Source organism: Psittacula echo (genome assembly GCF_963264785.1).
Source record: "Psittacula echo genome assembly, chromosome: 5".
Taxonomy (NCBI): domain Eukaryota; kingdom Metazoa; phylum Chordata; class Aves; order Psittaciformes; family Psittacidae; genus Psittacula; species Psittacula echo.
In genome coordinates, this window is record NC_137739.1 from 55,951,684 (window position 1) to 55,964,636 (window position 12,953).

At 44.9% G+C, this 12,953-nt stretch overlaps 1 protein-coding gene across 1 annotated transcript in view; it reads right to left on the reverse strand.

The window, feature by feature from the left end:
- Window positions 1-7,919, reverse strand: part of STON2 (stonin 2) — a gene marked incomplete at both ends in the record, with an annotated part of 57,160 nt that extends 49,241 nt beyond the window's left edge. The window contains 2 exons of the mRNA XM_080620002.1: window positions 7,163-7,417; window positions 7,832-7,919. Coding sequence (XP_080476128.1) covers window positions 7,163-7,417; window positions 7,832-7,919 — 343 coding nt within the window. The remainder of the gene's footprint in view (window positions 1-7,162; window positions 7,418-7,831) is intronic.
- Window positions 7,920-12,953: the final 5,034 nt, after the last annotated feature.

Consider the following 12,953-nt stretch of genomic DNA (forward strand, 5'->3'; position numbering starts at 1 on the left):
GGGCTGGAAGCGAGTTCCAGTTCGGAACCGTGGGCAACCTTCCTCCCTTCCTGCCCTGCTTCCCCAGGTGCCCCTCAGTAATAGGTTTGAGGCCCTGGATCTTGATGGAGAGGTAAGTGAGGATGTGGTGCAAGGCCAAACTACAAGGTCACATAGGAAAAGGCGGTCGACTTCGCACCTCAAGACTGCCTCTGACAAGAAAGAAAGAAAAGTCATTGTCGTAGGCGATTCCCTTCTGAGAGGAACAGAGGGCCCGATATGCAGAGTTGACCCTCATCATAGGGAAGTGTGTAGTCTGCCTGGAGCCCGGATCAGGGATATCACCAAGGTGCTCCCCAGCCTGGTGCACCCGACAGACTACTACCCGCTGCTGGTTTTCCAGACAGGTGGGGGGGAAGCTGCTTCCCGCAGTCTGAGGGGGATGAAGAAAGACTACAGGGACTTGGGGCGGATGGTGAAAGAGTCTGGGGCTCAAGTGATCTTCTCCTCAGTTCTTCCATCTTCCGGTGATGATGTGGGATTGTATGGGAAAATTCAGTCCGTAAACAATTGGCTACGAGACTGGTGCTTTAGGCAGGGCTTTGGGTTCTTTGATAACAGCTGGTTTTATAAGGCTCCAGTCTGGATGATGGCATGTGGGAAAGGTTTAACTCACAGAGGCAAAAGGATGCTGGGGCATGAATTAGCAGGGCTCATTTGGAGAGCTTTAAACTAGATTCGAAGGGGGATGGGGTTGTAACTGGGCTTGCCCCAGTGGGGCAGCACTCTAGGATTGATGAAGACCGGGAGGCCTCCTATAATGCTAGGGTGAAATTGGTGAGCTCAGCTCCCTCCTTGAAATGCCTATACACCAATGCGTGCAGCATGGGAAATAAGCAGGAGGAGTTGGAGACCTGTGTTAAGTCAGGAGATTATGATCTGGTGGCAATTACAGAGACGTGGTGGGACAGCTCACATGACTGGAATATACTCATGGAGGGCTATGTCCTTTTCAGGAAAGACAGGCCAGCCAGGCGGGGTGGTGGGGTTGCTCTTTATGTGCGAGAGCAGCTACAATGTACTGAGCTCTGTCCAGGAACAGGGGATGAGCGAGTTGAGAGTCTGTGGGTGAGAATTAAGGGGCAGGCTGGCAGGGGCGATACTGTTGTGGGTGTCTGTTACAGGCCACCAGATCAGGGTGAGGAAGTTGATGAGGCCTTCTACAAGCAGCTGAGAGCGGCCTCACAGTCACAGGCCGTGGTCGTCGTGGGGGATTTTAACTTCCCTGATGTTTGCTGGAAGGACTACTCAGCAACCCAGCCACAGTCCAGGAGGTTCCTCCAGTGTATGGATGATAACTTCCTCATGCAAATGGTGGATCAGCCAACCAGGAGAGGAGCGCTGCTGGATCTCATCCTCACTAACAAGGAGGGGCTGGTCGAAGCAGTAAGGGTTGAGGGCTGCCTTGGTTGCAGCGACCACGAGATGGTGGAATTCAGGATCTTGTGTGGTAGGACCAGTACAATAGCAAGTAGAATTGCAACCCTGGACTTCAGCAGGGCAAACTTTGGCCTTTTCAGGCAATTGCTAGGGGAAGTCCCATGGGCAAGGCTGCTTGAAGGTAAAGGGGCCCAAGATAGTTGGTTGGCATTCAAGAATTGCTTATTCCAAGCTCAAGAGCTGAGCATCCCGACACGTAGGAAGTCAAGGAAGAGGACCAGGAGACCTGCGTGGCTGAATAAGGAACTGCTGGGTATGCTCAAGTGGAAGAGCAGAGTTTATAGGTCATGGAAGGAGGGGCTGGCCACTCGGGAGGAATATAAGGCTGCTGCTAGAAGATGTAGGAAGGCAGCTAGGATGGCTAAGGCCTCCTTAGAATTAAATCTGGCCAGAGGGGTCAAGGACAACAGAAAGAGCTTTTTCAAATACATAGCTGATAAAACTAATACCAGAGGCAAGGTTGGCCCACTGGTGAACGGGATGGGTGCCCTGGTGACAGAAGATACTGAGATGGCAGAGTTATTGAATGCCTTCTTTGTGTCAGTCTACTCTGTTGGAGGCAGTCCTGAAGAACCCTGTACTCCTGAGACCTCAGATGAAGTCAGGTCACTGGAGCGGTTTGCCTTAGTCCATGAGGAATGGGTTAGGGACCAGTTGAGCAATCTGGACATCCATAAATCCATGGGTCCAGATGGGATGCACCCGCGGGTGTTGAGGGAACTGGCGGAAGTCATTGCTAGACCACTCTCCATCATCTTTACCAAGTCTTGGGAAACGGGAGAGGTGCCTGAGGACTGGAGGAAAGCAAATGTCACTCCAGTCTTCAAAAAAGGCAAGAAGGAGGACCCGGGTAACTATAGACCGGTCAGCCTCACCTCCATCCCTGGGAAAGTGATGGAACACCTTATCCTTGATGCCATCTTAAGGCATGTCAAGGATAAGAGGGTTATGAAGGGCAGTCAACATGGCTTTACCAAGGGGAAGTCATGCTTGACCAACCTCCTAGCCTTTTATGAGGAAATAACATTGTGGATGGATGATGGCAGAGCGGTGGATGTGGTCTACCTTGACTTCAGCAAAGCATTTGACACAGTCTCCCACAGCATCCTCATAGCTAAATTGAGGAAGTGTGGCCTGGATGATCAGGTAGTGAGATGGACTGCGAACTGGCTGAAGGACAGAAGCCAGAGAGTTGTAGTCTATGGGGCGGAGTCCAGTTGGAGGCCTGTATCTAGTGGAGTGCCTCAAGGGTCAGTATTGGGACCAGTATTATTTAATATATTCATCAATGATTTAGATGAGGGAATTGAGTGTACTGTCAGCAAGTTTGCTGATGACACTAAGCTGGGAGGAGTGGCTGACACACCAGAAGGCTGTGCTGCCATCCAGCGGGACCTGGACAGGCTGGAGAGTTGGGCAGGGAGAAACTTGATGAAATATAACAAGGGAAAGTGTAGAGTCCTGCATCTGGGCAGGAACAACCCCAGGTTCCAGTATAGGTTGGGGAACGACCTGTTAGAGAGTAGTGTAGGGGAGAGGGACCTGGGGGTCCTAGTGGACAGCAGGATGACCATGAGCCAACACTGTGCCCTTGTGGCCAGGAAGGCCAATGGCATCCTGGGGTGTATTAGAAGGGGGGTGGTCAGTAGGTCGAGAGAGGTCCTCCTTCCCCTCTACTCGGCCCTGGTGAGACCGCATCTGGAATATTGTGTCCAGTTCTGGGCCCCTCAGTTCAAGAAGGACAGGGACCTGCTGGAGAGAGTCCAGCGCAGGGCGACTAAGATGATTAAGGGAGTGGAGCATCTCCCTTATGAGGAAAGGCTGAGGGAGCTGGGTCTCTATAGTTTGGAGAAGAGGAGACTGCGGGGGGACCTTATTAGTGTATATAAATATATAAAGGGGGAGTGTCATGAGGATGGAGCCAGGCTCTTCTCAATGGCAAACTATGATAAGACAAGGGGTAATGGGTATAAACTGGAACACAAGAGGTTCCACTTAAACTTGAGAAGAAACTTCTTCTCAGTGAGGGTGACAGAACACTGGAACAGGCTGCCCAGGGAGGTTGTGGAGTCTCCTTCTTTGGAGACATTCAAAACCCGCCTGGACACATTCCTGTGTAACCTTATCTAGGTGTTCCTGCTCTGGCAGGGGGATTGGACTAGATGATCTCTTGAGGTCCCTTCCAATCTCTAACATACTGTGATACTGTGATACTGTGTGAGTCCAAGTTACTTGAGCCATTTAAAACCAGACAAAGCAACTTGGGAAGAAGTGGGGGGTGGTGTGTGTGTGGCGTGTGAATCAGATGATGTAACAGATCCTGCCTTGCTCTAGTTTTGGTCCTTTGCTGAATAACTCATTGAATTCAAGAGCACAGAGCTAACACCGGTAGAATACGAGATTGAGAGCTGGAGGCCCATTGTGTAACAAATGGAAATTGTCGTGTCACTGGCTAGCTGTGATCATTTACAGATTGTGTCATGTTTGTGATGCAAGCATTTGAGTGAGCCTAAAACTCTCATTTTTCACTTCTGCAGTATCAATTTGACTAGCCTGATAGTAACCATGAGAAAAATCAAATTTTGACTTTCCCCAGCAGAAGGAAAATGGTGAAGAAGGTGCCACAATGCATCATTTCTGCAAGTAAATATTTCTGTGGCTTTGCCCAAGAGTTACTGCTTCCCAGGGAGAAACCCCCGTGGATTTGGCAACTGTGAGTTATCTATGCATAAACCTGAAAAGTAGAAATATTTTGAAAGAAAGATTTTGCCTAGCATTTAGTTTGCCTGAACCTAGTAGAATGGTTTACAACAATGTCCTAAATAAAGATAATTTCCACTAAGAAACTCACAATGGGTGCGTTTCATTTCTATATCTCAGGTTTTGACCATTATTCTCACCTACCAAATTCTTTGCCTGCGTTCTCAACCTTATTTCTTGCTATCAGTCCACCTAATTTCTGCTCTCTTCCAGTTGTGTCTTCACTTTTCCCAGGACAACAAGGGTCCAGCATCAGCCTTGGTTTTCTTTTAAGTGTATTTCCTATATGATAACCACTATGTTGCAGTTCTCTTTAAATTACTATTTTTTCAGAATCTGAGCACTTTGGGATAAAAAACTGCTTTCAGGGGAACATGTGCAAAAATTCTGTAGCCCTAAGGTCTGACAGCATCTCTCCCTCCTGGGGCCCATCCTCCCCGCTCTCATGGCATTCTGGAAATGCCACATCACAAGCCCTTCTCAAAATCTGTTTCCAGGCAGCCTGGCCACCAGCGTGGGCAATTATCTAGTCAGCTGTGCAGCTGCTTCTGCATGGACAGACAGACAACTTCCTAACAGTGCTGGAGCTGGGACAGGAATGTGGCCAGGGGTGCTGAACCTTCACGATGTTGCTCTTCACAGCTGCCTGCACGGGAAACAGATTTCAAGCGTCTCTATCGTTCTCACACCAATCCATCTGTCCGTACTTGGCCTTTATACCCCCCCCCCATTCTGGCTATTTGCTATTGTTCTTATGTGGGCTGTTTGCTACTAGAAATGAGTAATTGCTGTCACCACGGGGTTTCTACTGAGCCTGTCAGCATATCCTGGTTATAACACAAAGTCTCCAGCTTTGCTGTGCTCATAGAAAGAAGACGTGACCTGCAGATTAATTGAGAACAACTGAAGGCTGAAGTTTATCCTACCTCTTGCTGTCAAATGCCCCTCAGAGCTCATAGTAGTGGGCCAGAAGCAAACAGCTGTGATCTCTTCTGCCCCATGACCTTCCCTTTAGAGGCTGTCAGCTGCAGTAGCCAGGCCGTTTATAATACAGGGTCCAGAACAGGAGTGGGGCTAGCTCACAAAGAAGGATTTTAAAATATCCACACCACTTCCTTAGGGGTTCTATACAGTTAAAGAATAACAGCTTTCCGGAGAAGGATTACATGGAGTACCTCCTGATGTGACTGCCAGGGGAACCATCCTCCTCCATGAATCTCAGTCAGATGCTAAACATTTGTGCATAAATACCCCCTGCAGTGGCATGGATCCCTTGGGACAAGCCTTTACAGGAGCACAAATGGGTGCCACCTTCAAAACTGCAATGTTTTTGGAAAATATTTTCTGATCACCTCTTTTGGATATCCTAGACCTCTGCCTACAACCTAGTGCCCTCTGTGACTGAAAACACAAATCAAGAGGCAGTGCTTTTGCCAAGTACATATCCTAAGCCTGGACCACATCCCTTTTAGGATGGGAAATCAAGTAATACACCATGAGATTAGTTTTATGGAAGACTCTTTGTTATGGCTTTATTTAGGCTGAGCAAAGAATTTGGGGTTTTTTTTTAAGCTTAATAAGAAGGTGCACTTCAGAGTTTCCCACTCAAGAAGGATATTGCAGTATTAGGAAGGAAATACAGTGCCAGAGCAACCAACAGCTCCATTTGAAAAAGTATGTGGCTGTATGAGTGGGGGTAAGGATCATCTAATCATGAAATTAAATAATAGGGAGGGAGACCACCTCAGTTTTACAGGTTTACGCTTACTGGTGTTCTTCCTTCTCTCTTCACCACCATAACCAGTAAGCATTTACAACTAATAACAAGCAACAAATAAATATAAAGATAAGAAGGTCTTAAGCAAAGCTTAACAGAAACTTCTTTTTCCTGAAGATTCACCCACCTCTCCTGCACAAAGGTCTAACCACTGTCTCAGACTAGTCTATAGCATCCATAAAAAGAGCAGATGAAAAACTACCAGGTTTTACCCAAAACCCAACCCAAAGCTGCCAATCCAAGTTTTCTGAGAGAAGCATTATTCACATTACAGGGAGTGTTTGATGGACCCAGTGATCAGAGTAAAGCTGTAACTCTTTTAAACTGCTTTAATAAATATCAGGAACAAAGTGGAATTAAGAGAGAATCTCAAGTTAAACATGAGAAAGTAAACTAATGTTTACTTGGGCAATTGCTCCACAGCCTCCTGCGTGGAGGGCCAGAAGTTTTTCATATACAAAAGCTGGAAGCTTATATAGTCATATCAGTTAGCATAAGCTGAGGAGGCAAGCCAGAGGCTTTGCATGCACGTTTGAAGTGTGCCAGAATGAACTTTTACATTTGAAAAGTGCACGCGGTCCTGGAATTACAGTCAACTTTGGTTGTCTTTGTAATTCTCCACCTGCTAAATCACAGCACCAAAAGACAGCAGAAAGTACTTATGGGCACTGGCACACTAGTAGTTGGTCTCACTAAGCTTCCAGCAAAAAACATACAGGGATATGAGCAGATAAAGACTAAGACTACAAAGGACAGTGATCACCATTCCCTCAGTTCCAGATTACAGAGGCAAACATGGCTCAGACCTTTTAGATGGCTGTTCATACCTGTACATAAGAAATGTCACTCCTGAAAACACCACTATATTGTTTCCCGATGAGGGCATTTCTCCAGGGTCAAGGCATAAGTGGAATGAATCACAGAAATCTTTCATTTTCTTTACAAAAATAAAATCCTGATAGTTCAACCCAGAACAAAATTATGAGCCCTTTTTGAAACCCTGGTAACATTAACCGTGTTAAAGTGCAGTACAAACTAGTCAAAGTTCAACCTCTGAGAAATGAAAGAGCAAGGAAAAAAATCCTGTAGGCTCTCAGTGTATTCTGTTATCTTACTGGAAGGGATCTTTTTATGCATTTGCCTCACCTGCTTTTGCATGGTTCGATGGAGCACTGGTCCATGGTGCATCTTCAAACTGAACCCAAGTACTGATGGATGATGACAAATCAGTGCTGGGACACACATGGTTCCCAAGCACAGCAGAATCCACCTTGGGTTGGTCAGCTGCATTTTCCTGCTGTGTGTGGGAGAGGTCTTGAAATTCTCCATCCACATTGTGGTTCTCTTCTGAGGAGGTGTCTGACGAAGAAAAACATTTCTCCAGAGGCTCCTCAGTCCTACCTAAAAGAGAGATAAAAATATAATTGGTAGAACTCACCATCACTTCATTGTTTTTTATTGAAATACCTGAATTTGCCATTAAATGTAGGCAGAAAATGTCCTTCACCTAATGTAGTTTTCAGACTAACACTGGGCATAGTTTTGCACTTGATTATAAAAGGTGATACTTGCTCCGTATCTCAAAGGACAGATCCAAACCCTGTAACAGATCTATGCTAAGGAAATCTCACATGAGAAGAGTATTTAATACTTTGGCCCAATTTCTCCCATTATGCAAGGGTAGCAGGAGAGAATTCAACCTCTCCAGATACTGCTTCCACTCAGAAGGCAAGCTCTGTGATGCCAGATATCTGACAGTAGTTGGTCTAATTCAAACAAAGTCTCACAATGTTCAAAGACAATCAGACAGCTTACCTCGTGGGCTAACAGGGAGGAGCAGCTCATCACTGAAGGACACCCACTCAGACTGGTGGGAGGCAATGACACTAGTCAGAGAAGTCATATTCGCAGCAGGCTACTCATCTTCACTTGGGGATCATAAGGAGGAATCAGAATGTGAGAGAGGCACAGTGAAGATAAGCCAATAGAGGGAGACACTTCCTTTGTACTTTCTTCTCTGTTCAAGCGCTGTTAAGATAAGAAAGGAATAAATTATGTCTTTTATTAAATGAGAGAAATAAGTGCCACCATAACCAATTTATGTACCAATTTATGTATGGCAGGCACAGTACTGTCAAAGTACTGCCAACTTTGAGACATGAATGTCTCCTGTGTCTAGAGGAGGGACACTTGAGCAACTCCTTAATTAAAGCATCTGAGGGTCCTCAAACATCCTCATGTTAAAACTGTCAATCACAAAAACAATGGTTTATTCCTTACTCAGGGAGCCATGCCTCTCATAACGCCAGCATGAAAGGTGATAAGATTCTCCCAGGGTTAGCAAACTTTGATTATGATGTAACTTAACCCCAATTCCAAGATGTCAGCATGTCCTTGCTCATCTTGCTGCTTACAGTGCCTGATCCCTCTTAAGAGTAAGGAATAAGCTGCATGTCCCATTATCAACAACATTTATGTAGCTGGTTCTGGGATTGTGATGGGTTGCCCGTCATTCTTATCATGGTCTGGGTATGAATACATGCCCTCTCAGCCAGCTGCAATTTCAACTCTGCTGGTAGACTGGAACTTCGCAATTTTAAAAAACAATATATTTGATATTGTTTGGAGTTAAGCATGATTTTGCTGTAGCTCAGCAAAGGTTTTCACAGACACAGCAGCTTTTAATTAGTGTGCACTCCAATAGGATGTATCCCACAGAGATCTGGAAATCTGCTAGATGGAATGGGCCACTGCAAAGGGCTCTGGTTGTTGGCTAGTAACTGAGGTTAGGTCCAGGGAGAGAAATTCTCTGACAAGGACCCATGACTGCCTCAGATTTGCAAAGCACTTCAAAACTCTCAGAGGACTATAGCCTCCTCCTAGGGAAGCATGTGAATTAGGTACCCAATTACCTCAAGCATTGAAGCTCTTGTTGCCATGGTACTCAAGTACTTGAAAACACTAAAACTCAGACTTGGCTATTCTAAAAAGCTTTAAATGGCATCTCTTGGCCTGCTGTCTCTCACCTAACTAAAGGTTTTTTTGGGGTGAAATTTCAAGTTGATGTACAAGAACAGATACTTCACTGAGACTTCTCTTTACCCTACATTAACAATATTAAGGTCCAAAGAGCAGACTGAAATCTAAACGCATTCTCTCTAAGCATTGACAGCAGGAAGTTTGTCATTAAATAGCTTCCAATATGATTATTAGCCTTCCAAAGGCAGGTCAGCAAATAAAAGCTGCAGGAAAGAGCTGAAAACTTCAGAAGTTTGGAAATCACAAACCAGCCTGACACTCAGAGACTTCATGGGTCCATGTTCATTGTCTGAAGAGGAATCTTTTCAAGCACAACTGAACACAAAAATGTACAGTTTCCTGCAAACACAAAAAAGGATTCCTGAAGAGAATCTTGATGGTTAAGCGCAATTTGTCAGAAGATTGATCCTCTCTCCATAGGCTTTCCAGAGCCTATGGCACCCCATGGTGAGTCACCCTGCATATCTTTCCCTTATTCCACAACCAATTCCCTAATGCTGGAGAAACAGCTGCACTTGAGCCCAAACCACTTTTCCTCTGCTCCCATGGCAGGATGCCTGCTTTCACGCAGTGTGGGCAGACATCTCTGCCTGCCTTGCACAACATCCATTCTATTACTAGCATTCTGGGTGATATTAATAGAAACTACAAAGCTAAACACAGAAGGAAGCTAAGAAAAGAATAATAATCAGATGTTTAGGGTCACCTGGCCACCATATGAGAAAGGAGAGGATGATTTTGGCATCTTGCTTTCCTCGCGTGACTAGTTAAGCTGCATGTTTTGGGCTTATTTAAATATCTATAATCAAGTCTCCTTTTCCCAAACAAATGAATGCTGACCTCTCCTTTCTCCTGGAAAAGTCCTGACAGAAGACTGAAGTGGCAGGAAATTAGAAAAGAAAACAGTTTACCTTGCCCTTAATGCACAGAGAATCCAGTAGAGGCATGAAAGAAGCAAGAAAACAAGACTGCTTCAGCTGTGCAGGTATGCGGGAGATTTACACCATTATTTTAGGATGATTTTGCTCTTCTACCTTACTGCCTGTGACAAGCAGATTTTTCTAAATCCACTCAGTACCAGACAGCAAAACTTAAAAAACCTTAAAATGGACAGTGAGCACTTAGAGCCCAGAAAAGCAACAGAGTACTGTGCAGTGCAGCATGGAGTGCATACTCCACCTATGCAACTTCCCCATAGCTGGAATTTTCTACAGACTTCTCAGTTTGGTAAAGGGAATCGTGTTGACTCATCAGAGTTATCACAGATTTTTGACAAGCAGCCTGAAAGAAAGGAAAGTCAGCCTGAGTGTATCATAATGTCAGAAATTCTCAGAATAGAGGCACTCTGAGAATGCATGTGTTAGGATGAAAAGAAAATAAGACGACACACGACTTACACAGCAGCACCACTGACAAAATCCCATAATCCATACAGTGATACTGTTTTTCTTGCTTATATATTCTCTTACAAACCCAGGGACCTAAACATTAACTGGTTATTGTACTTTGTATTTGGTTACTGTAGGAGACTGTGTCAGGGACAATAGATAATGGTCCATGGTGAAACACACAAAGATAGAAAAGTACTGTCTGTCCGCTTTGGCTGCTCCCCAGAAAGTCCAGCTTTGGTTCCTACCCAGAAAGTTCTGCTTTAGAACTCCCCGGAAAAGTCTCAAGCCTTGGAGACCCTTCTAGATATTGCTGGCCACTTCTTCCGACATAGGCTGGCCCCCTGCGTCAGAATGAGCGTGCATTTTTGCCAGTATAAAAGCCCGAGCCCCATGTGATGTGGGGGAGGCAGACGCTTATACCACCCCGGTCAATGCTGCCTCTGCAGGGACGCCCGCTAAGGTTGAGCCTGCCGTCTCATACTGCGATGATGATTCTCGGATCTGGTTTCCTGATCATCTTCACAGGGTCCTTGGGGTCAGTAAGATAACCAAACATCAGAAGTATCCTTTATTGTATCCTTACTATCTCTTATTTTCCTATATTACTAAACGAGTTGCGAGTTCTCTATTTGTCTCCTGTTTTCTCTCACCCGGAATCCTCGAACTCTGGAACAGAGACCATGGAAGGGAAAACGACGAGACAAGCTGTTAAATTCCCCATAGCAGAAAAAGAAACTAAGCCAAAGGGACAGTAAAGAAAGGAAAGACTCTGACCATAGCTTTTGTTATAACAATAAAGTTTCACTAACTCCAGGAAAGTCTCAAGGAAAAATATGTCATTTTATCTTGACCACGTGTTTGGCAAACCTGTACAGTCAAAACAATCCAGTAGCACGAACTGAGGAATGATGGCTGCCTTGGGCAAATTTCCAAGTGTGAGAGAGCTCAACTTGGCTTGTTACAAGGACTGACCATCAGTACATCATGACCTGAATAATAAACAAGCTCCGCATTGAAAATCTGTTCTCAAGCATCAAAAGGAAGTCCTGAGTACTTCAGGGTGCCACAGCAAAACCAAAACCCAGTATAAATGACAGAGAAAAAACCCCCACCCAACCAAAACGAAACCCCACAAACAAAAAACCCAAGCACCAAAATTTGAGATGCCCAGTGAAATAAAGGAATTGGATTTTATTATTATGACTGAAAATACCAGTCTCTGCCTAAATGCCTGAGGTAAACTTACCGTATTAATTACCTAGATAATAAAGTCATATTTTGTTATTCGATTATTGTATTCTTAATATGACAATCATATTTTCTTCATGTTTAGAGATTATAAATTGTCCTAAGAAAATCTCTCAGTTTTCAGAACAGCAGGTTTCAGAACTTATCCCAGTTTTAGTTACTCTAACTCATCCATGCCCTATGACTTCAAACATTGCTTAAGCAGCTCAGTTACCTCTTGGTACATAGAACATTCATATGGAAGCTCTCAATATCTAAGCAAGAATTAGGTCTCAAAGGGAGTGAAACAGATGTCCCTTCTGAAACTCCTGCAGCCTCTCTGGAAGCAGGGATGGCTTTTCCCATTACAGATAACACCTAAGTGAATGGTAACAAGGGCCTTGATAGAACTCTGTCCTCTGAGCTTGGTCAAATCCACTTTGTGCCATTACAAGGCAGGTCATTACTGCTGTCCCCTGGCAATTTCAGACAGAGATGGAGTGAGGCACAGTGTGGTACTGAATGTGACTAGAGCCACCTGATATGTTGGACAACAGAAAAGCAGTGCGGGTGTCCCTGAGCATGGGATCCAGTGCAGCCACACTAATTAATGACCATAGCAAATTATCCCAATAGATATGATCTGCCTAAATCCACACTGCAAGGCAGCAACAGAAGCAGCGTTAAAGCTGAATTGACCTGGAATGCCCTTATTTTCTATGCACCACAAGAACCCAGCCACAAAGCATAAAACCATGTCCTACAAATACACAGCTTTGTTGTAAGCTCACATTTCCTAACAGTAATACAAGAAAGCTTGCAGGGAACAAGTTGGCAAGAAGGTCGCAAGCATCTCCCTCAGGAATATTTGCGTCAAGGCTAATATCTGAAAGGTCAACAGCTGCTGTTTTCTCTACACCACAATTTATCTGCCACAGAAGCTCCTCTGTTTTCCAGAGAGAAAAAAAACCACCTAAGATGTTCTCCTGCAGGCAAACCAGGCAGTTAAGAAGGCAATGGTCTCTCTTCTTCTGCCAACACCATGCCTTCAAAACACTTCATAGCTTCTGGATGCATCATAACAAGGGCCAGTCAGACAAGATACTGTTTAGTGGGCTTCAAAATCTGATACTGGAAGAAAATGGTACAACATCTTCTACTCCTTGAACTCCCAAGAACTTCAGAAATGTAGAAAGGCATCATAGAAGAGCAACAATTGGAAATCAGAAAGAATGTACAGCAGGCAGAAACCAAGGGAGCAAGCCAGACAGAATGCTTGG